The sequence below is a fragment of the Canis aureus genome, chromosome 6 (assembly GCF_053574225.1).
Source record: "Canis aureus isolate CA01 chromosome 6, VMU_Caureus_v.1.0, whole genome shotgun sequence".
Taxonomy (NCBI): domain Eukaryota; kingdom Metazoa; phylum Chordata; class Mammalia; order Carnivora; family Canidae; genus Canis; species Canis aureus.
In genome coordinates this window covers 3,442,173-3,469,248 of record NC_135616.1, presented here as the reverse complement: position 1 = coordinate 3,469,248, position 27,076 = coordinate 3,442,173, and the positions used below count along the sequence as shown (strand labels likewise).

Genomic DNA, 27,076 nt, shown 5'->3' with positions numbered 1-27,076 from the left:
AGGCAGGTCTTGTTTGTGGAGCTGCTGGCCCTTGTCCACGAGGGTGCACGGATGAGGGGCTGCCAATATGTCACCCCAGCACCAGGCCACCATCCTGGACCACTGAGGACTACTTTTACCTCTCCAGTAGGAAGGAGATAACAATGGCCAAGGGCATTAAGTGCTCTTCATGTACCTTCGGCCTCTGTCTTGTCCATGCTAAGAAGCATCTCATGGGCCTGCCATGCAGGCTGGTGGAGGGAGTTTGTAGGGATGGGGTGGTGACAGCCGTCCTGCACTGTGCAAAATGCCCACAAGCACGAGAGCACTAGAGGAAGGCCCATCATGGCTTTACTTCGGTAAAGGAACCCCCACCACAGCAGAGCTGGACAGGCAAGAAAGTCGCCGAGTCCCTTCAGGCTGGGGCACATTGTCTCCCCCAGCCAGGAGGCCGGGGCCCACTCCAACCCGTCCCCCTCCTCTGTGCCCTTCCCTCTGAAGCCTCGCTGCCCCCCCTCTTGCCAGAAGGAGTCCTCGCTCACCGGGTAACCAGGCCCCGTGTCCCCTGTGTCTTGAAAACCTCCCAGTGTCACTAGGGGCCGGGCCTCTCAGACCTCTGCCGGCTGCGGGAGGAGGGGGCGGACATTCGTTCCTCCAACAAGATCCGGGGCCCGGGCCTGTGCCACGTGCTGGGGGGCGGGGGGCGAGGAACCGGGCCCGGGGCCACGTGGCCTTCCGCGCGCGCAGGCGGCTGATACCACGTGCTCCCGCTGATACCACCTGCTGATACCACGTGGCGGCAGGTGCACAGCCAGGTGAGGCCCGCCGGCCCGCGCACGCACACTGGCAGCGCGCAGGTGTCCTGAGGGGCCTGGCCCGGAGGACCACCTCTGGCCTCCCACGCCGTGTTTACATTGCAACGTGGCCTGCTCCTGGCTCCACCCCGAAGGAGGGGGACGGAAGGCCGAGGCTGGGGGGCGGGGGTGCTGCGGGGGGTGCGTGGGGGGGGGGGGATAGAAAATGCAGCTTTAGCCTAAGGCAGAACTTGCCCCAGCTTCCCTGCCCTGCTCGGGCGACTGTCCCACCCCCGTGCCCACAGCCCAGGAGAGAGCCGTCAGAGAGCACCCCTGAGCATTTGCTGGCTCTCTTTTCAGCTTCCTGGAGAGAATCGACAGTGTCAGTTTGGTGGACTACACACCCACAGACCAGGTATGTGAAGCTAGAGAGAGCCCCAGCCACCTGCTGGAATTTGGCGAGATTCGAGGAATTGCCGGTTTTATTCAATGATATTTTTAATGGGGGGGGGGGATCCATAAATAGCTACTTCTTGCAAATTGTTTCCACTGTCCCTGCAGGGGCATGTGGCATGTTTACCATACCCTGTGATTTGCTCCCTGACGTGGCTCGCTAAAATGTGCTAGATTTCTGAACTGCCAACACCAAAATAATCTTATCTGTGGAATAGGAATATGCAATTCCCATTCCTCTTGGAGGCGTCCACAGAAAACCCCACCTTTGCTTCTCCAGCTTCGTGCATTCTGCGCATTCTGCTTTGGGCACTGGTGTGGGTCCCACATCACGGACACACTCTCCAAGTGTGACCTGTGGGCTGAGCTGGATATAAGCGCCCCCACTGCGCATTTGTAAGTAGCAGAGAGGGACCTCCTTTGCCCCTGGAACCTTGGCCATCAGGCATCTGCAGAGACTCGGATCACCCTGAACTGCTCGGCTTAGAAGCCCCCCAGACACCTCTAGAGCTAGTGAACTCCTTGGAAGCTAGGGGCTCCGTTCTCAACTGCCTTTCCAAGACTCCCCCAGTGTGTGTGTCCCTGGAGGGCCTTGGCTATGGGCCCCTCCTGGCAGCTCTCTCTTCTTTGCGTCCCCTGGAAGCCTAAGGTCCTCTCTCCCCTGCAATCCATCTCTCTATGAGACTGGCCCCAAGAGCTTGAAATTACCCAACAGCAATTGACCCTTTAACTTCTCACCCAAACGGTCTGCACCCAGAGCAGGCGGCTCTCCAGGGTCTCGTGTCAGGTACACCTGTGATAGGAAGCACTCGGACATGTGCAGATGTGATTTAAAAAAAAAAAAAAAAAGAAAGAAAAGAAAAATCCTAAAGAAAATATAAGCACAGGTATTAAGTCTCTAAGACCAAACCAGTACGTTAATTGTGACTTTCTGCTTGGGGGGAGGAGGTGGAGGGCAGAGTATTTGTCTGACTTTTTAACTATTATCGTCTCTCTTACAATTTAGAAAAAATGGTTATTTGAAAAACTGGGTTATTGTGGTTGCATTCAGGGCTCTCCTTCTGAAGGACAACAATGATGCCACTTGGTTTGTCTTATTCTCAGGACCTTCTCAGATGCAGAGTACTGACATCAGGGATTTTTGAGACCCGATTCCAAGTGGACAAAGTAAACTTTCAGTAAGTTGTTGAGAGCAGGCCTGCAGAGACAGGGCAGGATGCCCCCCTGGCTGGCTGCTGGGACCCTAATGGGATTGGGGATCCAGCCGTCCACCTGTGGGTCCTGGGGTTTCTGTCATCCCAAATGTACCTCACTGCCCTTGTGAATAAGCCCATACAGATTCTGTAGCCCTAAAGGGCATGCAGTGAGTTTAGGGCAGGGAGGAAGGTGGGAGCCAAAGCCACCTGAGAAGGTGAGAAATATCCAGCGGCATTTGGGTAGGTACAGAGCAGCCGCTCAAGCAGGTGCATGGTCCACGCAGGCTGCCCAAGATGTGGGCCCCAGGCCAACCTGGTGACTGCAGGGTGAGGACTGTGACCCCAAGGAACAACTGGGTGTGGATTCCTGGGCCAGGCAGTGGTGCAGAACCTCAGAGCGGGTGGAGCTGTCTGCCCAGGCTGTGCAGGGAGCAGTGCTGCAGGCCGGGAGCCAGAGCAGAGGAGGGAAGCACAGGGGGTCTCGCCTCAAATGACTGTGTCCTCTTGCTCCTCCACAGCATGTTTGATGTCGGAGGCCAGAGGGATGAAAGAAGAAAATGGATCCAGTGCTTTAACGGTGATTCCTATGCTTTCTCGAGAACAGAGATGAATTCTCACGCTCATTCCCGCTACTGTGCTGAAGTAGCTTTAGATGAGATCGTCTATTCTATGCCTTAAATGTGAATCTGAATCTCATCATGGACTGAACCATCCCAAATTTACATTTATCATTGGCTTGTATGGGTACATGAGTGAAAGGACCAGTTATACGCACAGTGCTTCCTTCAGTCATTCTCATAATCACGGGAGGAAAATGAGTAGCAGTTGCGTGTGGACGTTATCATACCCGCACAGTGGCTGCCTGTCTAACGGAGGCGCTTCCCTTTGTCTCTCTTCTCCCACACAGACGTCACAGCTATCATTTATGTCGCAGCCTGCAGCAGCTACAACATGGTGATTCGGGAAGATAACAACACCAACAGGCTCAGAGAGTCCCTGGACCTTTTCGAAAGCATCTGGAACAACAGGTTACAAAACTAATTCACTTGCACCTCTGGATTGCAAATTTTTTTTCATTAAAAATACCACTCAACTCACTTTCATTTTTATTCTCCAGATAAATTCATTCTTTCTGTACTGATAAATCCAGAACCATTAGCAGGATCTCTTTTGGTCATCTCCTGTATAGACACACTTAATATGGGGAGTATTCTTTGATGAAGCTTTGATAGTGCTTTGTCAAGAAAATTTAAATATCTGTTTTAAGAGCTCAAGATTATATCTAGGATTCAAATTTATTTTTTACTTTTATCTTTTTTAGGATTTTTTTTCTTTATTTGAGAGAGAGAATGAGCAGGGGGGGAGGGGGCAGAGAGAGAGGGAGACCCCCTCACTGAGCAGGGAGCCCAACACATGACTTGATCCCAGGACCCCAGGATCATGACCTGAGCCGAAGGCAGATGCTTAACTGACTGAGCCACCCAAGTGCCCCTTGTTTGGTTTTTAAAATTTACAAAGTACCATCCACAAATAACTAGATGATCTCTAGAAGATCCCTTACAGGTCAGAAAACACAGCATAATCATGTTTGAAATAGCTACTATTGCAAAAGGGGTGATTATTTTAGAAAGAAAGATCCAGGAGAAGCACACTTACAGTACACACATATGTAGTTAAAAATCAAAGTGTTTTCTGAACTGTTTAATAAGAAATATCACCAAGGAGGACAGGAAACATAAGCTGACCTTGCAAAACATTTGGATTATCAGAAAAGTATTTCGCTATCGAGTAAGTAACAACTGTTCTCAGTGGCACATAGTACTAAGACAATTAATGAGAAAGAAAGAGAAAATATTGGTTATAGGAGGAATACTTTAGAGTCATTAAAATTTTTTATATATTTAAATATACACATAAATCTATATATATAAATTTATATATGTATGTAAACACAAGCACAGTTACATGAGAAAATGACCACAATATTGTTAAATGAAAAAGCAGATTTAAAAACACCATGACCTGGTTTTATAAATATGTCTGAGGATAGGAAAAAACCTGGATGTAAAAACATAACAGTTCTAATAGTTGCCTCTGGGTGTGATTACATTTGATTTTTTCCTACATTTAAATTTTCTATGATTAAAAATTCATTTTTACCAGGATTCTATATATTTTTAAATATTTTATTTATTTATTCGAGCACAACACAGAGAGGGAGGCAGAGAGAGAAGCAGGCTCCCTGTAGGGAGCTCAATGTGAGACTCAATCTCAGGACCCCAGGATCACGCCCTGAGCCGAAGGCAGACACTCAACCACTGAGCCACCCAGGCATCCTAGATTCTATATTTTTTAAAGCTATGTCCATTTGAAGGAAGAACGGATTATATTTCTACTTGATAATAAGATTCCTGTGCACTAATCATCAGCTTGATTCATTTGAAATAGTAGAATTTACAAAGGCTTTGCCAATGTACCTCCTGAGTTCATCTTTTTTTTTTTTTTTTTTTTTTTAATTTATGAGAGAGAGAGAGGCAGAGACAGGCAGAGGGAGAAGCAGGCTCCATGCCGGGAGCCCGTCACGGGACTTGATCCCGGGACTCCAGGATCATGCCCTGGGCCAAAGGCAGGCGCCAAACCGCTGAGCCACGCAGGGATCCCAACCTCCTGAGTTCATCTTAAGCCAATTCTTAGTGTCTGTTTAGTAAAACGGAGAGAGAAGCTTCCCATCCTTCACTTTCCCTGTACTTGAGCACCTTAGTGTCCAATGCAGTGGTCTTGATCCATGTCTCATTTACATCCCGCTCCAACTCCAGAGAACCTCACCCTGTTCAGATTCAGCACAGGAAAAACCAAACCAGCTACAGATGACATTCTGTATGATTAGCTGATGACTCATGTGTTTTGTTGTTGTTATTATTAGCACTCTAACTTCTAGATTTCCCAGCCTTCGTTATTAAACTGCACTGCAAAAATCCAGGTGATTTATTACATAAATAAATCTTAGTTTTGGTACCAGTAAAATTGCATTCCCAGCAAAGATAAATTAGAAAATACTGAACAATAGGGACACCTGGGTGGCTCAGCAGTTTAGCACCGCCTTCGGCCCAGGTTGTGGTCCTGGAAACCCGGGATTGAGTACCACATCGGGTTCCCTGCGTGGAGCCTGCTTCTTCCTCTGCCTGTGCCTCTGCCTCTCTCTCTCTCCCTCTCTCTCTCTCTCTCTCTCTCCCCCTCTCTGTGTCTCTCATGAATAAATAAACAGAAAAATCTTTTTAAAAATTAAAAAATTAAAATTAAAAAAAGTTTACTTATGTCTTGCTTGCAACTGGAGTGGGTATCCAGGAGATTGGTATATCAAATAATTCTAAATCTTATGCACTTTAGGAAGATGTCAATGTTGTGGTTTTCACCAGGTAACTCCTATGTTACAGGTACTTTCACGTAGCGGCAAATGTGAAGATTGTATGTTTATTTCTCCTTTCAGGTGGTTACGGACCATTTCTATCATCTTGTTCTTGAACAAACAGGATATGCTGGCAGAAAAAGTCTTGGCAGGGAAATCAAAAATTGAAGATTATTTCCCAGAGTATGCAAATTATACTGTTCCTGAAGATGGTAAGATTTCAGAACTAGTTTTTCCTGATAAAGGAAAAGAATTGATTTTGTATTATAATAGGCCTGTTACTGTAGTTCAAACAGTTCTGATGATTTTAGGGAATTCAATTAATTTGAATCAACCCTCTGGTCTACTGCCCCACCTTAGAATATGGGAGTATTAAAATGTCCTACTTAGGATTCCATTTGTAGAAATGCCAAGGTTTGACTTTCCATTCAAACTGTGCAGTAGGTGACAGGGCACTTTTGGGTGTGAGTAGGTCACTTGCTGAATTAAGTTGTGTCTCTTGGTGCTTTGGTTGGGTCTATTGTGAACTGGGCACTGTGTCAGCCCTTTACATCGACCTTGAACCTCACCATAACCCTAACAATAACTACCTTTCTGTTATTTGCGTGTTTTCCTGTGGAAAGTGAGCCGAGAGAGGTAGTCACTTGTTTGAGATCACTCAGGTAGTGCTTGCCAGGACAAGGCAGCCTCTGAACCCCTTGGGCCCACACTTTCAGCCACCATGCCTACCTCTTGTCCCTAGCGATGACTTGGGCTACCATCAGGGTGGCCAAGCATCTCCAAGGTTCAGGGAGCATGGAGGAGGGGTGCTCTCTGTGCTAAATCCTGGAAGGCCCCGCCCCAGGCAGACCTCATTTCCAACTGTTGCTCTTCAGTTCTCAGCACATGCTGGGCCACCTTATAGGAGGGATTTATTTGTAACAAAATGATACTACTTCTTAAATTTTGAACCTCCAATTAGATAAAGTAGAAAGAAAGGGAATTTCCTTAGAAACTCAGGAAAACTCAGATAAGAAGTGAAGAAAATTCATAGTGATCCTTGTGCTAACCTCAGCCAGCCTGGTGGCCTGCCCCCAGCCTAAGAGAAGTCAGCAATGCTCAACTTGCCTTGCCCTCTCTTCCCTGGACTGTGGCCTCCAGCGAGCTGGACCTTCTTTGTTTTCCTGCCAGCTAGGCCCCCGTGCCCCATACCCTGGACAGTCAACACTCAAGTGTCCACTGTGACATGTTCGTCCTTCTTTCTTTCTCCATCTGGGTCCTGGCACTTGTTCCCCTCTTCTCAGCTCTGGATCTGGCCAAGATAGCGCCCTGCCTGGACTCCCTTACTCTCCTCCCTCAATGTTCCAAAACATTCTCTGAATTTCTGCCAAAATCTTTCTGAAATACAACCACAACCCTAGGTATGATTCCTACCAACAGGGACTTAATCCCACCAAAAGCTGAGTCCATACCTGCCTGACCAGGAAATACTACAAGTTAGGTTCCCCCACCATAACCCTCCATCGATCCTGTGCTCTTCCCACACACACCCTCTGTGGATCCTGTGCTTCTCTCCCCCATGGCTCCTCCTTCCCCATGCACTGAGCCCACCCAGGCACCTGCCTGGGCCAAGCATGGCAGGTCTCCAGGTCAAGCCTCATTCATCACCTGTAGCAATCCCCATCACCTGCTAAGCCATGAGTAATGATATAATCAGAGTAGTTGCAACAGAGGAGGAAGAGAGTAATAAGAGCATGCAGTGAAGCCTAGATTTTAAGAAAGTAGATTTCAGGGATCACAGAAAATATTGAAGGACCTCATGAACTTAGAATCTGCATGGGACAATCAGGTCACTGCAGTTGATTTCATGTAAGGACTCCAAATGTCCAAGTCAGTGGTAGGAACATGAAGGGGAGGTCCTCCTAGAACAAGGCTAAGTAGAGAGAAGGCAGACCAGATGAGCACAACCAGTGTCAAAACAGCCTCTTGGAACTTCTCCCTCACCAGAGCTCTGAAGGGGATGGCAACTGTGAGCTTGGTCAGTTCCGGGGCATGCTTTCATTTTATTTGAGTGGGAGTCATCCTCCACCACCAGAAACAAAAGCAAAACTTTTATTAGAGCTAAATGAGAGAAATAAAGTGCTGTGGGTGTACGGCATCCCAACTTTGTCATTGCTCTTATATTTTCCATAGAGTTGTATGTTTGTTGCACATTATTTAAACTAAATTCTACTTGAACTTTTTATAGCAACACCAGATGCAGGAGAAGATCCCAAAGTTACCCGAGCTAAATTCTTTATCCGAGACCTATTTTTGGTAAGCAATTTCATTCTTTGTTTCTCTACCACCTTAGAGTTATATTGTTCTTTGCAATTTACATATTACTTAACTTTTCGAGATCTCATTTAATCTCCCCCAAATTATGAGAGATGAGGGAAGGTGTTGTTGCTTCCTCTCACCGCTGAGCATGCTGAGGTTCAGAGAGTTTAGGCTTCTCGCCTCAGGTCACACAGCTTCCAAGCTGGGAGCACAACACTCTTCCCACTGGGCACAGGGCCCCTGGGAATGGCACTGAGATGAGCCAGACTGTATTCACTTGTTGCATTTTCCAAGAGACTTTGAACAGACTCTCCCTTTATTCACCACTAGGAGGCTAATTCAGACTTTAGACAAATTCAGATCTCTCTTTACTTTTTATTTCGAGATGATTTCAAACTTACATAGAGTGAAAGACCTATACAATTAACTCCCAGATACTCTTCACCCAAATTGGCCAGTTGGTAAAATTTTGCCAAATTTTCTTTATCTATCCATCCATCCATCCGTCCATTTTCTCTTGAATAACCATCCTTTTAGAGAATATTCTCTTAAAAACTGTGAGTTTTTACTAGCTTGAAACTAGTAGATGCCACAACACCACAACACCCAAGGGCATTTTCCCAGGAATGCCCAAACAGCACGGGACCCGTGGACTGCGGGCTTCTGGAGAGGTGACAGTCAGCCCCATCGCAGTGGGGATGGTCCACAGTGTGCCAGGCATTTCCATGGGGATCAGGTGCCAGCCTGACTCCGCTGGGGAATCTCTTTCTCTACCTTCTTCCTACCACGGCCCCTGTTGGTTGCCGCCTGAATCCTATACTGAGTGAGGAAGTTAAAGTGGGACGAAAATCAAGTGCCGGAGTGAGTTCTGAGGAGCAGTGCTTCCCCGGAGTTTACCCAGTAGCAGGGGGAAGGGCTCTGCAGTGAGGAAGTCCGGGAAATGCTGTGAAACTGAGGCAGGTTTCTCTGTTGTCCGACTGTCTAGAACCTGTCTAGATTAGCCTGTGATAACGGGCTCCTTTTTTGAGGAGCATCTTGCAAAACCATAAAAATAGAAAAACACATAAAAAGTGTTCCAGAAAAATGCTGTTCTAATGACAACTGAAAGTTAATTAAGTGTGCACATTAGGTATTTAAAGATCAGAAACGGGGATCCCTGGGTGGCGCAGCGGTTTGGCGCCTGCCTTTGCCCCAGGGCATGATCCTGGAGACCCGGGATCGAATCCCACATCGAGCTCCCGGTGCATGGAGCCTGCTTCTCCCTCTGCCTGTGTCTCTGCGCCTCTCTCTCTCTCTGTGACTATCATAAATAAATAAAAATTAAAAAAAATAAAGATCAGAAATGGAGCCGCCCCTCCCAAAATGAGTGGCCCTGCCACCACCATTTGGGTGCTGGGAGAGACCTTTTACACTCTGACGGTGGACGAAATCTGGTTTATATTCAGTTTGCAAGTCAGGGGTTACTGCCTTACATTCTTCATGGTGGAATTTGCCCAGGTCAGTGTGTCGTCTGAGGAGTTCTGAGCTGGAACCCCACACCCCAGACTTAGAAGGCAGCAGGGTGGGTTCTTGATCAGTAACTGATATTGGTCAATGGTTATTGATCAGTATTGAATCTGGACAGGAGCAGATTTGGGCAGCACAATATCTTTACTGACAGAGGGCCCCGAGATGGGGTGGGGATTAAAGGCTGTAAATGGAGAGGGGGGGATGTGGGGGCGCCTGGCCGGAAGTGGAGGGGGGCTTGGGCCGAGGGGGGTAGGGGTAATGGGAAGAGCCGTCGAGTAAGGAAGGGCCACATACTGTGAGCTGTCTCCTTGACTGTCCTCAAACGAGAAGGACGCTGAGCACCAGGCCCGCCGAGTCAGGGTCACTTCCTCCCACGTCGGAGAGCCCCAGCTCATTCCCAGAGCGGGAGGAACCCAGGATGGAGGCAGCCAGGGGCCAGCAGGAGGGGGCCAGGCCGTCAGCAGGCCAGGGGCCTCCGGGGCAGCGTCACCAGAGCTTTCACAGCAGCAGGTTTAAGCAGCAGAGCAGGAGGTGGGCCTGTGTCTTGATGCCCTGGCATCTGACCGAAGCCTGTATGTTTTCACTGGGCTTCTCATCCCGGTATTTTATGAGCACCCCCTCCATTTTCTTTTACCTTGAACATCATCTCAGAGAGAGCCTCAGAGACGGGCAGCGGCCCCGCGAGCTAGTCTGAAACGGGCGTTTCCCTCGACAAGCTTATTTCTGTCATTTAAAATGAAAATGTTTAGAAATGGTAGAAAATGTCTCGTGTGCTTAAAGACAAGCAAACTGCAACAACCTTTGTAATGACTCTGCCTTACGTTCTTTTGCTCCAGGCAGGGACACACTGGCCAGATGGTTCCAGAAGAAAGCCTAATTCTTACCCATGATGCCCTTCCTCCCTGTGTGCCAGTTATTCCACTCAGTGCTTAGGGCTACAGATACCCGACCTGCCCGTTCCCGTGGCCATGAGTCTTTTAAAACTTGTAATTGCTCAGGAGAAGCTGAACTATTGCCAAAACTGAGTCTGTCCTGCCGGGAGGAGTTTCCTAACCTGATGAACATCTTTAGACAGAGAGGCAGGGGTCTGTCTCGGTTTCTCTCCAACAGCTGGTTCCCAAGATGCTTTGCAGGAAAAGGGGTTGGGTGAAGGGGACAAGGAGGACATCCAGGGACCCCTGTGGGCATCTGTGAAGAAAGCTCCACGTGACCTCTGCATCTGCAGTCGGGGGCAGCCATAACAAAGCGCCACAGGCTGGGGTGGAGGCTGACAGTTCTGGAGGCTAGAAGGGGAGGTCAAGGTGTCAGCAGGGTTGGCTTCTCCTGAGGCCTCTCTCTTTGGCTTGTCAGTGTTCACCTTCTCCTTCTGCCTTCATGCTGTGTCTCCACGTGCCCTTCCCTCTGTGTGTGTCCCAATCTCCTCCTGGCCTGTGAGGACACCCAGGTTACTGGATTCAGGGCCGCCCACATGACCACGTTTTCACTTAATTCTTTCAAAAGAGATCCCACCCCCAAATAGTCACATTCAGAGGCGCTGGGGGTTAGGACTTCAACATATGAAGTTGAAGTGGGGAGGACACAGTCTGGCCCATGACAGCCTCTCTCCACATTGCCCTCCTTAGCTTCCCGGTGCACATGAGCATGTCACTCCAACATGGCCTTAGGAATCATGACCAATCATGCTTTTTCTCCTCTGGGAGAAAAGCCACAAACCTCCCGGTGCTAACCAGAGGACATCTCCAGAGAACACTCATGTTCTGTGTGGAGAAGGAGGCAGTATGGCTGATGTGCGATCCACATAGAACGACTAGTCATATGTGGATACTTAAATTTAATATTCAAATTAAAAGTCCATCTCCATTGCATCAGCTAGTGATAGTGGCTCCCCTATTGGCAGGGTGAATATAGAACATTTCCATTATTGCAGAAAGTTCCATTTGATAGCAGTGGTTTAGGACTGACATTCATTTCTGGAAAATTCTACCCTCATTTCTCTCAGTGGCTATGCATGTCCTATCTCAGCTGAACTCTAAGCTGCTGTGGGCAGAGGTAAGTGTGAGACTGACTTTCCAGCAGTGCTCAGTATTTAAACAGCCCCGACAGCTAAGTGTTCCTGTGTCAAACGAACCACAACCCCAGATCCTCCTCCTTGATCAAAGTGTTGCCTAAATTCTTCTCCAAGGATGAGTGGGGTGGCAGCAGCGTTCCCACCCTGTGGTGGCCAGAACCCCACAGCACAAACAGCTTTTTTTTTTTCTTTCTTTTCTTTTTTTTTTTTTTTTTTTTGCAGAGGATCAGCACAGCGACAGGGGATGGCAAACATTACTGCTATCCACACTTCACCTGCGCCGTGGACACCGAGAACATTCGCAGGGTGTTCAACGACTGCCGTGACATCATCCAGAGGATGCACCTCAAACAGTACGAACTCTTGTGAGGCAGCCCTGGAGGAGGTGGGCGCGCCTTCTCACACCTCTCTCCGCCTGCCTCTCCTCCCTTGGCCACCCTGCCAGGTGGAACATTTATTTCAGGACCATCTGTCAGCCCCAAGCCATGGTAGGGAGCTCCCAGTTTCATCCGGCTGCCACCTGTCCTGTTTTCTGTTGGCTCCTGTGTGACCACCAAGCCGCTGGCTACCTCTGTTCCCCTCAGGTTTGGTTTGTAGCTTTTGTTTTCACTGAGCACAATCTTCTGCAGCCCCACGCCCACCAATTTGTGTCACTGCAAACCACCACACTCTCTCACATGGGTGGTACCTCAGTGGTCTCTCTGGGTGGGGGCCCCTTTTCTTCATCCATTCAGTGCTTTAGTAATCCAGCAGGAACTTGATAAATGGGGGAGAAATGGCACATTTTTCTGAATTACCAAGCATGATCATAGAGGCAGGGGTACAGGGGGTAAGCCACATGCTTGGCGCTGCTAGCTTTATGAAGCTGCGGGCGGACAAGTGGCCGCCCCTTCTGAGCTGCATTGGCCCAAGAGCTGGGATAGACCTCAAGTCACAGAGTGGAGAGAAACCCTTTCTCAGTCCTATTTGAGTCGCTGCCAACCTCACACATCAAATTAGACCTACTTTGAGCCTTTTACATTTAGGCAGAAACCTACCACATGCACCTCTGCAAAGTGTGTCCTGTCTAAAAATGATCCTTTAGACTTTGACTATGCTTGGACAAGAGTCTCCTTCCATATATTGTTGTTTTTTTGCTGGTTTATTATAACTGTACAGACCACAAGATGTAATATTATTTTATATAACTACTTAAAAAAATTCTTGTAGATCTTTGTGCCTTGATTATGGCTATATCTGTAAAAGTAATGTGTTTATTGTGCTGAACAGCTAAATGTCAACATTACCTGCTGCTTGCTCTAAAAAAGAGAATGGTATCTGTAGAATTTAGGATATTTTATCAGGTTAGTACTTTTGAAAATATCCTTGATTAAATACACACACACACACACACACGTATATATATAAATTATACACATTAATCATTAACATCTTACAAATAATTTGTACCCACATCACAAGCTTCTTTCAGAAACCAAGGATTTTTTTCCTCTTGACAATATGTCTTTTGATTATTTTGCAATCTAAAGACTTTCACAAGCCCTCTGAGGGGAAACAGGTCAACCATCCCCTTAGTCAGAGCTTTTGGATCACTCACTTGACCGCAGTTTCCATTGTAAACAAACAGCAAGAAGACAGACGGGTGTCGGTGTTTGGCCCAAGAGAATCAAAGGACGGCATCTCCATTTGCCTTTTGAAGAAGAAATATTACAAAACCTTTATTTGAAATGCAAAGTCAAAATACACTGCTGTTTTTCCCATGTGAAAGATTTCCAAGTGCAGCCTGAAAAGTTATAGTATGGTACGACATCTAGAAAATGAGAATCACTACAGCAGCGATGCTTCATATTCTATACACAGCCACGGCTTCGAGGGTAGTTTTCTTAGGTCCAGGACAATCTGCAAAGATGTCCAAAGTTATAGTTCAACAATAGGAATCCAGAAGTGACAGCCTGGCTGATGCTACTTCATTTCCTTTTAGTCTTTACTATTTTAAAGTTTACTCTATAAGGCAGCATTTTATAATCCTTCATAAATGCATCCAGATTTAAATATGACTTTTCCAAGAAAGAAAGGATGACAGCTTTATAGATGATTGGTGTGATAAACACATGATTTATGTCAGAATCACTAAATTCCTGTGCCTCTCATCCCTGCTGCATAAAGCTCTGATTTGAAATGAGACATATAAAGTAGAAATTATTTTTCTTTCCATCACACTTTCAACATACAACATGAAGAACGGCAGAGCTACACCCCCACACGTGCACAAAAGTGCAGTTGTGTGCTGTTCTGTACGTTATCACTCAGCGGTTCCCCCGCAGCTAAGCTTCCTATTCAGAGACAGGGCTAGACCCATAGAAAATACACAGAAAGAACATATTTTATCTGGCTTAGAATCATCAAAACATATGTATTTTTAAATGTCAAAGGCCACTTCCCAGTCTTTTTTTCAAGTTTCTTTGATCATGGACAGGCATTAAATTCAGATTTAACAGCCTGGTCTGCTAGAGAAAATTACACTTCTCTAAAACTCTGATTCCATTAGCACAGAAGTACAAAAGTCTGCGAGAACAATCCATTCCTGCTTGTGGCATCTGTACTTTTATTATTTTAAGTGTACAGCTTTATAATAGATAGGGGTTTGAGGACCACTTTGTAGGGGGATAGAAGCAAAGCCAGTGTTTTTGCACACACAATCCCAAGTGTGTTCCCAGGCGTCCAGCTCCATCTGGGGGAAGGCAGGACAGTCTAGTGCATGCAAGTGATGACTTTAATAGCTTTTACATATTGTACAGACATGATCTTTGATTATACATATATTTGATAAAATGAGAAAAAAGACTTGTTGTAGAGTACATGTCCCATTTTTATAGCATGAGAACAGTACAATCAACTATTTATTCTGCAGGAACTCGCAGCAGTGATATATAGTTTCTGTGACGTGTGTAAAGCCAGCCTCTGGTGACCTCATCTCACAGGAGTACTGCCCCAAGTTCAGTTTCTTTGGCTTTCTTATTTATTACATCACACAAAAGTCTCCTGCTGTTTATGTTGTCTTAAATTTTCTGAGCAGATTCCAACCAAAAAGAAAAGGTGAGACTAGAAGCCCAGAGTGAACTAACATGAGGACCACCAGGAACCCGGCTGCAACACAGTACGTGACCAGAACAGTGTCCTCATAGGGCAGGTAGCACTTGTCCAGGGCATACTCTGTGGGCGTCATACTGCCCTGAAAAGGAAATGAGAACATTAATGCTGCAGTGAGAGTCTTCCCATGGCGCCACACAACAGTCTTAGACATGACAGAGGAAGAAAGGCAGCCTTCTTGGTTGACTCGGATAAGGCCAGGAAGTGGCTCTTCTCCTGAGACTAAGGGGCACAGCCTTCGTCCCCCACAGGTCACCACCCACCAACCACAAGCACTGGCTGGAGACATGAAGTGAAGGCTCCCAGCGTGCTGAGTGGATCTGACCTCTCCATTGAAACTAGCACAGCAGGTGTGCTAAAATGCAGTGGGCACACATGACAGATGCAAGAGGCATGGAGATTTACATCAGTGGTCACTGAGAAACAAGGAGCACAAGGCCATTTCTCATGCCATCTGATGCTAAAATAAGGAACCCGTTATGCAGAAATGCATGTGCCAGAGGCACCTCAGTGGGCTTGTTTTGTAGCTGTTTTTGCTATGTTGGAATGACACTGAGGAATAGTTTCATTTACTTTGAAAACGTGAGGGTTTCTCCAACTTTTCATGAAGTAAAAATACCTTACATAAAACCATTACAAAATGGTTTTTAAAAAAACATCAGGTGGCCACTAACTGAAACATCTCCAGGCAACTCGCAAGAGCCGCGGCATTTTCCTGCCAGAGCAAATGGGCCTATTTGGAAATAAGACAAGATATTCGAGTACAGCTAAGACATGACCCTGTGTCCTTAGAAAATTAAAAACCTAGAGCCTACTATCTGAGGGCAGTGGCATCCATGGAGATGAAGCACTCCGTAAGTCACCCCACCCTGGCCCCTTCCAGGGGTAATGCCACGTTCATCTGTCCCCAAAGAGGTGTTCAGACAGGGGTCAGTGTATCCAACTAAGTGTGCGTGCAGAGCAGGGGAAGTTTGTATTTACACCTTCTGTACATTTTTTACAGGTTGCAGCAATTAAATAGTTGATTACTGTGTTGATTTCAATACTTCTATGAAAGCTTTCAGATGAAAATAAACGTTCACATTACCATGATGAAACTGGGGTTGTTTCTGTTCCTCCAGCTGAAAGACGGCACGCTGATCTCGGGGACTCCCGCCCCGTGGAGCACCTCGCAGGCACTGTGTGTGTGGCCACTCAGGATGAGGCGGGGCCGGAGCCACCAGAGCAGCTACCACACCGAGGGGAGGAAGCAACAGGGGGTCAGTGCTTGGACAGAGCCCCATCGGGGCCCAGAGCCAGGCCACTCACTTATTCCATTAAGTAAAATAGAAAATCCCTACTTGGTAGGGGGCTTTATCTTTTCCTTACGATCCTTTGGTTTGTTTAGACCCTATTATCAAAAGTAAGTTCAGGCTTTTAGGGGGAATCTATCCTTCTTATCTCAGATTTTAGATTTTTAGAAATATTTGTATAAATTTATAAATATATTTATATTTTATTATATTGTATATCATAATTATACAAATATGTATTTATAGAATATAAACATTCTATAAACCTATATAAATAAGCACATCTTAATTAAGTCCCTCAAAATTAACTTTTTTTTTTTGGGTGGGCAGCAAAGTTTACTGAGCAATAGTAAAATCAATAATACAAACTCCTGGGTATTGAGTGATAGTAAAGTGATAGTACAAAGCTCCTGAAGAGGGAGAGGACCTGAGAGGGTTGCCCCCAAAATTACCTCTTAGGTTCCATTCACATTTTCAAATACATTTAAGTTAGTGAAAAAACTCTGAATAAAGAGGAGCTGAGGAGATCATTAACTCGGTATTAGGAAACAGAATTACAGCTGGGAGGGGGAGGATCAAAGGATGGCATGGGAATCTGAAATGTTGCCCAAGTCTGCCCTCCACCCTCAGGAGGCTGTGACAGCCATCTGTCTGCCTGTCCCTGCGCAGGCCTCCCGCCCTACTGCAAACCTTCTGTGAGGCCTCCTGGGAAAGCACATCGTATCTCTCCTTAAAGGGGATGCCTCGCTCTTCCAGAGGTGCAGCGTCCTCCCCGGAACAGTTGGCATCGCTGCTCCGGTAAAGCGGGAAATGCTGAGGGGGCAGGGGGAGGGTGGTTAGAGAGGCCCAGGTGTGAGCAGGGTCCCTGGAGCTGCACCCACCTGCTTACCCGGAGGGGGCCCGCTCACCTGGAGGGCCTCACTCACCTGGAGGCCCCCTGCTCACCTGGAGGGCCCTGCTCACCTGGAGGCCCCCACTCACCTGGAGGGCCCCACTCACCTGGAGGGGCCTGGCTCACCTGGAGGAGCACCGGGGCTGACCCTGGCAGCGGCTGCAGGCCTCTGCACAGGCTGGAGCCAGGTTCCTGCCGGCAAGAGATGAGTTAAGCCAGCAAAGCCAGCACTCCCCGGGCAGTAGGAAAGGAAGGGGGAGCTGACAGATGGACACAACACAAAGTGCAGGGGCCGTCCCCACAGAAGATACCAGAATGGGAGCACCTGTACATTCAGATGCCCTCCTACCTCTCGGGAGCAGTTCAGTTTGTGAGAAATCTCGATGAGTTCCCTTTCCGCCTCAGAGCAGAGGTGGCAGCCGTCGCCTTCCAGGGCCACACTGTTGACCAGCACGAAACTGAGGCAGAGGGAGCAACAGAGTGAGGGCCACTGGCTTCCCGTGGGTCTTCTGACCCTGCTGCCTGAGCCAGAAGCCGGGCACCCACCGTGTGAGGAAACATGCCCCAGAACGGCTTTAAACCTCAGCTCGACTCATCTGTCTTAGGTAGGAGTTGATACAAAGAAAGCACAATAACAGCATCATAGGGGGAGAGGGTCTAAGACGCAGTCAAAGGATTTTTAACCTCGAATTTGTGAGAAATCCCAGATTACAGAAGCTCTGAGGTCACAGCACCATTGAGCCCAGTATCTCACCATGTGTCTTCTGTGCCTCATCTGGAAAGATGGGGGTAGCGCAGTACAGCCATGCCACTGACCCGCGAGGGCTGAATGGGAGACTACGACCACGCCTGCCACTAGGAAGTACTCAGGATGTATGACATACTGTGATCATCATATAGTGAACCTCGGGCAACAGTCACTAACATTCGCACACGCAGCAGACACGGCAGGGCGGGGGTGGGGGGGAGTTGCTGGGCAGAGCTAACTGGTGCACATGATCCCAAATCAGGATGATGATAGTCACTGGTGGTGGCCCTTTATAATCGCTTTACCTTAATTATATTCTTACAGACTCCCATTTCAAATATGCTTGGATTTCCTACACACCTGTCAACTGGGCATGAAGAGGGCACCTATCAGTAAAGACTGCTTGAAATGTAAAGAATTTTAGCGATAAGGAGCTGACTAACCAACTGATCTGAAATATGATCGGTGTGTTTCAAGTTTCTTAAACTCTACGCCTAGGGAAAAAGAAGACATAAAACTATATCAAGTCTTCATATGATGCAGGGAAGGAAGCTACCAGAGACTCAGTCCTACAGGCAAAGAGAGGAAAAGAGTGAGCATTTGTGGAGAAGCCCTGACCTGGTCTCTGGCAGTGTCATAGGTCATCTCTGTGACAGATCCGGTGACTTGCCACAGCCAAAGCCATGAGTCCTGGACATCCACAGGGGCCCTGGTCTAAAGAGGAAGAGCCTTCCTCTCCCACCTTTTCTCTCTGCACTAGGTCTGCAACTAAAAAAACGTGTATGGTCTTGTCCACCACACTGCAAATGCACACACAGACCAGAGAGGGTCCGGAGACAGCATGAAAATGGCCATGCAGCAGGGGAACTGGTATACGTGGTCAGACGAAAGGGTTGGGATGCTTTGGGCTACAAATCAAGGCTGATGGGAGTGGGGATGGCGCACAGCTACAGAGCATGGTGAACATACCTGCCCCCAAATCCTGGGACACATACCCACAAGAGCAAGTTAGGTACATTTTGAACAAATAAAAATTCACTCCCTTACAAAGTGGGCTGATGAAACCTCTATCACCCAGAGACACTGCAGACAGGCCAGGCAAAGTCATCAACTGGCTGGTCCACTTGCAGGTTGTTAAGGAACACCAGGCTGGTGACCCTGACAGTGGCCATCAGGGAGGATGAGGCCTGCATGCCTTCATCAGAAACTGTACAAGCCACACAGAGCGTGGCTCTGACCCAGGACAATAGCTTCCTTAGAAAATGAAGTTCAGGGACACCTGTATGGCTCAGCGATTGAGCGTCTGCCTTTGGCGCAAGGGTGTGATCCCGGGTCAGTGGATCGAGTCCCACATTGGGCTCCCTGCAAGGAGCCTGCTTCTCCCTCTGCCTGTGTCTCTGCCTCTGTGTGTCTCTCACGAATAAATAAATAAAATCTTAAAAAAAGAAAAAAAGAAAGAAAATGAAGTTGAGGACGGAAGGGGCTTCATAAGAATTCACAAATAATACTCACTTAATTCCTTTCCAAGAAAACAGCCTTTCAGGGTTGAAAACTTTCTCAAATCGTTTTATTTTGTATGTGCTCATCCTGTATTCGGTTGTAAAAAGAAACATTTTTCAGAGCAAGTCATTTTAGGACCTCTTAGGAGTTAGCATAAACACAGGAAATACCTCAGGACTGGAGTCCCGGACTAGCTCTGTGAGGTGAGAGCTCCAGCTGCCCGGGCTATCAGGGGAAATCTCAGTTCTACCAGAGTGACTATAAGGACTCAGCACCCCTTAGACCCTCAGTTTCCTCACTGGCACAATGGTTAAAATAGGACCGTCGGAAAGATTAAATGAGTTGAAATATGGAAGTAAGGTGCTTAGTCCCACTGTATAGCAGCATCATCTACAATAACCAAACTATGGAAAGAGCCCATCAACTGATAAACGGATCAAAAAGATGTGATGTGTGTATGCATGGAATATTACTCAGAATGAAATCTTGCCATTTGCAATGACATGGATAGAGCTAGGGGGTATTATGCTGAGCAAAATAAGTCAGAGAAAGACAAATACTATATGATGTCACCCCTCTGTGGAATTTAGGAAACAAAACAGATGAATATAGGGGAAGGGGGGAAAGAGAGAGAAAGAGGAAAGCAAACCATAAGAGACTCTTAACTATAGAGAACAAACTGAGGGTTGATGGTGGGGGGGGTGTCGTGGAACGGGCTAGATGGGGGATGGGCATTAAGGAGGGAAAAAAAAACAATGAAGTGCTTAAAACAGGCTGGCATCTCATCAGTACTATGTAAAAACTATTTACAAAAAGCTAAATGGTCTTGTTTTCTGCGTCCCCGAGAAAATAATTGGTTATTAAATGAAGTTTCAAGTTAGAATCACCCAAGAGCACATACAAGTCATTTATTCAACAGGGATTTGTTAAGGGTGTACAATGTGCCAAAACAAAAGTCTTTGCCCTTGTGGACCTTATGTTCCAGGGCTTATATCGCTCAAGGACAACAGATATCCCACACACAGCACAAATAAGGCTTTCACCTGAATGGTGGCAGGTTTCAAGTCATAGTTAGCGAGCGCTCTCAGGGTGCAACTTCACTGAACTACTTACTGATAATGGAAGCCAATGTCATGGTTGCCAGCAACCACCTTTAGCTGCACGTGCTGAGGGTGTCTGAATATTTTCTGAAACCGCCTCACATCATCTGCCCAGCCCTGTGGGAAAAATGAGTCGCTGCTGAGATCCAGAGAACCCTCTCTTCCCTGTGGCTAAAAAAACATGCTCCCTACTCAGATAATGAGAAGTTCACTTCCCCGTCCAAATCAGGTGCTCACAGAGTTAATGTAGAACTTAGAATTTCCAATTCTGTGTCATACTTCTTTTACCAAGACTTAATATTTTAATTATTTAATTTGATGTCAACTTTTAATTAAATTATATTCCCCCATATTAAAACATTAGATGGCAGTCCCCAAAATATTTGATTCATGTACCCATTTTAAGATTCCCTGAGAAGATCCCCAGAAGCCCGAGCATGGACCCCCCTGGGGTCTGATAAGCACTTCAGATTTGGACACATTATAAGAAGAGGCTCTTAGGAATGTCAAGTAAATTCGTGTCTCCTAACCAAGACAGGGATGAGCATATCCCTAATCTTAGCATTTCCCTGTGGCTACAATAAGAATGAGAATGGATAGGATGTGGGCAAAAGAAAGATAAAATCCAATCAATATTTCAACATTATTTTGACATATGCTTTAACTATTAAAGTTTGAGGATTATGTTTCTATCATTCTGGCTCTTATTAAGTCTAAAAACATCAACTGGACAAACATGAGGGAAGACAATACTTAGTTGGATAATAATCAACTTTATCCTAAAAGTTTTAAATAGGCCCAAGCTAGAGAAATATGCTGGAGAGTCCTTCAATACATTTACAAACTTCACTTTAACAAATAGTATTTAAAGTTAGGATAAGATAAAATCAGAATAACATAAAATTAGAAAAACAGAAACGGGCACCTGGGTGGCTTAGTTGGTTAAGCGTCTGCTTTTGGCTCAGGTCAAGATCTCAGGGTCCTGGGATCGAGCCCCCACTATCTGTGTTGGGAATTCCTGCTCAGTGGGGAGTCTACTTCTCCCTCTCCCTCTGCCTCTCCTCCCGTTTGTGACTTCTCTATCTCAAATAAATAAAGTCTTTTAAAAAAGAAAGAAAAACATAAAATGCTGCCCTTAATTTGCAAAAGTAACATATACCTCCAGCATCATTTTATAACTAGCTAATTATTACATATAGAATTTCCACTTATCTCATATTTAATTATGGACTAGATTATAACAAACATAAAAACCCCATAAACAGGGGGTTTCTAACCAGATCTGGACCAAGACTTTCTTTGGTTTTTTTTTTTTTTAATTTATTTTTTATTGGTGTTCAATTTACTAACATACAGAATAACCCCCAGTGCCCTCACCCATTCACTCCCACCCCCCGCCCTCCTCCCCTTCAACCACCCCTAGTTCGTTTCCCAGAGTTAGCAGTCTTTACGTTCTGTCTCCCTTTCTGATATTTCCCACACATTTCTTCTCCCTTCCCTTATATTCCCTTTCACTATTATTTATATTCCCCAAATGAATGAGAACATACAATGTTTGTCCTTCTCCGACTGACTTACTTCACTCAGCATAATACCCTCCAGTTCCATCCACGTTGAAGCACATGGTGGGTATTTGTCATTTCTAATAGCTGAGTAATATTCCATTGTATACATAGACCACATCTTCTTTATCCATTCATCTTTCGTTGGACACCGAGGCTCCTTCCACAGTTTGGCTATCGTGGCCATTGCTGCTATAAACATCGGGGTGCAGGTGTCCCGGCGTTTCATTGCATTTGTATCTTTGGGGTAAATCCCCAACAGTGCAATTGCTGGGTCGTAGGGCAGGTATATTTTTAACTGTTTGAGGAACCTCCACACAGTTTTCCAGAGTGGCTGCACCAGTTCACATTCCCACCAACAGTGTATGAGGGTTCCCTTTTCTCCGCATCTTCTCCAACATTTGTTGTTTCCTGCCTTGTTAATTTTCCCCATTCTCGCTGGTGTGAGGTGGTATCTCATTGTGGTTTTGATTTGTATTTCCCTGATGGCAAGTGATGCAGAGCATTTTCTCATATGCATGTTGGCCATGTCTATGTCTTCCTCTGTGAGATTTCTGTTCATGTCTTTTGCCCATTTCATGATTGGATTGTTTGTTTCTTTGGTGTTGAGTTTAATAAGTTCTTTATAGATCTTGGAAACTAGCCCTTTATCTGATATGTCATTTGCAAATATCTTCTCCCATTCTGTAGGTTGTCTTTGAGTTTTGTTGACTGTATCCTTTGCTGTGCAAAAGCTTCTTATCTTGATGAAGTCCCAATAGTTCATTTTTGCTTTTGTTTCTTTTGCCTTCGTGGATGTATCTTGCAAGAAGTTACTATGGCCGAGTTCAAAAAGGGTGTTGCCTGTGTTCTTCTCTAGGATTTTGATGGAATCTTGTCTCACATTTAGATCTTTCATCCATTTTGAGTTTATCTTTGTGTATGGTGAAAGAGAGTGGTCTAGTTTCATTCTTCTGCATGTGGATGTCCAATTTTCCCAGCACCATTTATTGAAGAGACTGTCTTTCTTCCGGTGGATAGTCTTTCCTCCTTTATCGAATATTAGTTGCCCATAAAGTTCAGGGTCCACTTCTGGATTCTCTATTCTGTTCCACTGATCTATGTGTCTGTTTTTGTGCCAGTACCACACTGCCAAGACTTTCTTTGTAAAGCTTTTTGGATTATCCTGGGAAATGACAATGGCTTTTTAAAAAAATATCCCACCCCAGTACAAACTGGTACAGCCACTCTGGAAAACAGTATTTTTAACAGTTCAGTTAAAAATAGAGCTACCCTATGATCCAGCATTTGCACTACTACGTATTTATCCAAAGGATACAAACATAGAGATTTGAAGGGACACATGCACCCCAATGTTTATAGGAGCAATGTCCACAATAGCCAAACTATGGAAAGAGCCCAGATGTCCATCGACAGATGAATGGATAAAAATGTGATACACACACACACACACACACACACACACTGGAATATTACTCGGCCACCAAAAGGAATGAAATCTTCCTATTTGCAATGACATGGATGGGACTAGAGGGTATGTATTATGCTAAGTGAAATAAGTCAGTCAAAGAAAGAAAAATACCCTTTGATTTCACTTATCTGTAGAATTTAAGAAACAAAACAGATGAACATAGGAGAAGAGAAGAAAAAATAAAATAAGACAAAAACAGAGAGGGAGATAAACCATAAGAGACTCTTAACTATAGGAAACAAACTGAGGGTCACTGGAAGGGAGGTGAGTGGGGGGGATAGGGTAACAGGGTGATGGGCATTAAGCAGGGCACGTGATGGAATGAGCCCTGGGTGTTATATGCAATTGATGAATTACTAAATTCTACCTCTGAAACTAATAATACACTATATGTTAATTAAATTGAATTTAAATTTTAAAAATTATCCTATACCACAAAATCCCTCCTAAAAACCATTCATGACCAAATATTTTTAACTAAACAGCAAAACAGGTTTTTTTTCCATTAATTCCAGGAATGTAATAAGCAAAATATTTTGACAGCTAAGGTGAGAATAGCCTATCTCTTTGGTTATGGAAAAGCTTATGTCACCTCAACACCCAAACAGAGGCTCCTAAAGGCACAGGAACCTCATTCCAGGCCCCCTCATGGCTCCTTCTGCACCTCTCCCTCAGAAGAAAAAAATAAGCGGAGTGGCGCCTGGGTTGGTTAAGTGTCCAACCCTTGATTTCAGCTCAGGTCATGATCTCAGGGTAGTGAGATTGAGCCCCACATTGGGCTCTGCACTCAGCACAGAGTCTGCTTGAGTTTCTCTCTCCCTCTGCTCCTCCTCCAACTCTCTCTCAAATAAATAAAAAAAATCTTTAAAAAAAGGAAAGTAGCAAGTAACTCTTATAGCACAATACTCATAATTTCATGGTTAAATAAACAAGTATAAAATCAAAGAATATTTCATTATATATTCTGTAATTCTGGTGCCAAGTGAAATTATACGCACCTTGCCTCTTTTCCTTTCCTTTTTTCCCTTTCCCGAGAGGCTCGTGAGAATGTGCATTCCTACAAAATGAGTTCTGACTAATCTACTTCCTACATAAACAAATACAGTTGACAGTTGACCAAGAGTTGGAACTGCATAGGTCAACTTATACATGGCCCTTTTTCATAAAGACAGCACAGTACCGTCAAGGTCCTTATGATTTTCTTAGCAGCATTTCTTCTCTCTAGCTGATTTTATTGTAAGAATACAGAATAGATTATACATAACATACAAAATAGGTGTTAACTGTGTTATCAGCAAGGCTTTCAGTCCATAGTGGGCTATTAGTAGTTATGTTTGGGGAGAATCCAGAGTTATACCCAGATTTTTAACTGCACAAGGTCAGCATCCCTAACCCGTATTGTGCAAGAGGTAACTGTCTATAATTAGCTTGCCTATCTCAAGACTGGCATGAGATACAGATCCTAATAATCTTCCAGGTAAACTATATATTTTTAACATTGGTGCTCAGCAAAACTTCCCACCCTCATGGATACCGCTTCATGGATTTTCTGGACTGCCTGCCCTGGACCCCCAAAGCAGGACGAGGGTGCCTGTGTCACAGGGTCCTACCTGGGAGGAGCTCCACTTCCCTTCATCAAAGATGTCCCCTAGAATGAAGACGACTTCTGGCTGCAACAACCACAGAGCTGTCTGGAAAGCTCTCTCCATTTGCCACTCCCTTGAGGTCAACAGGAAGAAGTACAGCATTAGTCTATTTCCTACGTAGAGCCTACATCCGATCCGTCTTCTGGGTCATTTAAAAACTGAACTGAATGGTCCCATTCTCCTTCCACGGCCCCATGCCTGCATTCTTCTCCATGCCTACAAGGCTCAGAGTCCTATAGGAGTAAATATGGGGAACAATGGCCCGGGGGAGGGGAGGGCTGCCCCGCCCACACATCCCCTCAGTGGCACAGATCAGACCTGACACTGCACCCAGGAAGCCATCCCTCAGTCATGATAGCCCCAGACAGAGGTCAGGGAGAGCTCAATGCAGCTCCCAAAGATGCCCGGTGTGGGCTGTGACCACATCAAGGAGATGACCGTGTCTGGCTGAATTTTCACTTCTTCTTGAATGACCTCAACTTCCTGCGTGCCTTTGGGATTGGGGACAATAATGGAAGAGTCAGACTAGTTGATATCAAAACTGTAGATCCTGTGGACTTCAGACATCCAAGTAACCACCCACAGGTAAGACAAGTGAATGAAAAGAGCCTGGGGGGCTCCTGGGGGGCTCAGGCGGTCAAGCATCTGCCTTCGGCTCAAGTTGTAATCCCAGGGTCCTGGGATGAAGCCCCAAATCAGGCTCCCTGCTCCCCCTTTGCCCCTTGCCTCTCCCATCCCCACTCATGCTCTCTCTCTTGCTCACTCTCTCTCAAATAAATAAATCTTAAAAAAAAAAAAACACCTGAGAGCTAGAACCTGACAGGCAATGGCTTAATACCCCAGCTCCACCCATAACCAGTCGTCTGGCCTTGAGAAGGTCGCCTTCTCTCTCCGGTTCCTATTCTTCGTTAGTAAATGGGAATAATAAAACCTACTCTCACAGGGCAGTTATGGAGTTAAATGAGAGAGCATTTGTAAAATGCCCGGCACAGCACCAACACACAGGAGATGCTCAAACATGTCAGTGATTTCTGGAACCACCCTCCCCTCTCCCAGACAGCTATGACTTGTAGCATTTTCCTAAGGACCCCAATTCTTCCCTCCCTTTTAAGGCATCCTCTGGGCTGTTTCTCCCCTACCAAAGAGAATTGTGACATCCCACAGCATATAAATAGGGGAAGACATAAATTTGGGGTCAGTGAAGACCATGCAGGCCCCATGTAAACTGCTGCACGGTGCACATCTTCACTCAAGACACCTTCCAAAATTCATTTCTCAGTTTTTCTTGATTGAATATTATTCATCCTGGAGGAGAAAGCATCTAGAAACAGCAGTAGCAAGAAGGCTGGGAAGAAAGCCCAAATGGTAAGGACCAAGGAAGGCCAAAGGAAATCTCACCCTGGCCCTTCTTTATCTCATGCCTCATGTGATTTAAAACTTTGAGTAGGGCACCTGGGTGGCTCAGCGGTTGAGTGTCTGCCTTCAGCTCAGGGTGTGATCCCGAGATCCAGGATCCGGGATCGAGTCCCATATGGGGCTCCCCACAGGGAGGGAGCCTGCTCCTCCCTCTGCCTATGTCTCTGCCTCTCTCTCTGTGTATCTCATGAATAAATAAATAAAATCTTAAAAAATAAAACCCTCTGAGTAAAGGATGGCAGCCCCCCCATCTTTCCTTCTTTTGTCTTGCCTTCTTCCCTCACCCCTGGAAATCTTACACATCTTACCCTCCCACTCAACATAAGGTTCATCCAAATCCAGAGTACTCCATTGATATTCCTGCTTGCAAGGCTAAAGATCTATTTAGACAGGCACCATGCGGTCATGATGAGGAAAAGAAGTCAGGGTATAGGGTGACCAGGGGCAAGAAGAAGGCTCTGCTGCCTACCCTGGTGGGTGAAGGCCCCATCAGTCACCATGTGGTGGGCATTATTCACAATAGCCAGAAGGTGGAAGTAGCCATCGAACGAGGAACAGAGAAACAAAATACGGTCTAAGTATACAATGCAGTATCA

General features: G+C 46.0%; 2 protein-coding genes across 26 annotated transcripts in view; one reads left to right on the top strand and one right to left on the bottom strand.

The window, feature by feature from the left end:
* The window catches only part of GNAL (G protein subunit alpha L), a 145,515-nt gene extending 129,565 nt beyond the window's left edge, over nt 1–15,950 (top strand). For all 12 annotated transcript variants that reach the window (XM_077899924.1, XM_077899934.1, XM_077899926.1 and 9 more), the window contains 7 exons: nt 1,134–1,188; nt 2,331–2,404; nt 2,941–2,999; nt 3,330–3,450; nt 5,910–6,040; nt 8,056–8,123; nt 11,926–15,950. In XM_077899924.1, coding sequence (XP_077756050.1) covers nt 1,134–1,188; nt 2,331–2,404; nt 2,941–2,999; nt 3,330–3,450; nt 5,910–6,040; nt 8,056–8,123; nt 11,926–12,072 — 655 coding nt within the window. In that variant the 3' untranslated portion in view covers nt 12,073–15,950. The remainder of the gene's footprint in view (nt 1–1,133; nt 1,189–2,330; nt 2,405–2,940; nt 3,000–3,329; nt 3,451–5,909; nt 6,041–8,055; nt 8,124–11,925) is intronic.
* MPPE1 (metallophosphoesterase 1) overlaps nt 13,389–27,076 on the bottom strand; it is a 22,919-nt gene continuing 9,231 nt past the window's right edge. For 7 of the 14 annotated variants that reach the window (XM_077899910.1, XM_077899911.1, XM_077899915.1 and 4 more), the window contains exons 4-5: nt 25,029–25,137; nt 21,892–23,112 (exon numbers count right to left, since the gene is read on the bottom strand). In XM_077899910.1, coding sequence (XP_077756036.1) covers nt 21,907–23,112; nt 25,029–25,137 — 1,315 coding nt within the window. In that variant the 3' untranslated portion in view covers nt 21,892–21,906. Of the gene's footprint in view, nt 14,936–15,940; nt 16,082–16,835; nt 16,959–17,163; nt 17,230–17,386; nt 17,496–19,297; nt 19,373–20,398; nt 20,503–21,819; nt 23,113–25,028; nt 25,138–27,076 lie in introns of those variants that run through there. The other 7 variants (XM_077899918.1, XM_077899921.1, XM_077899920.1 and 4 more) reach the window with 4 other exon arrangements.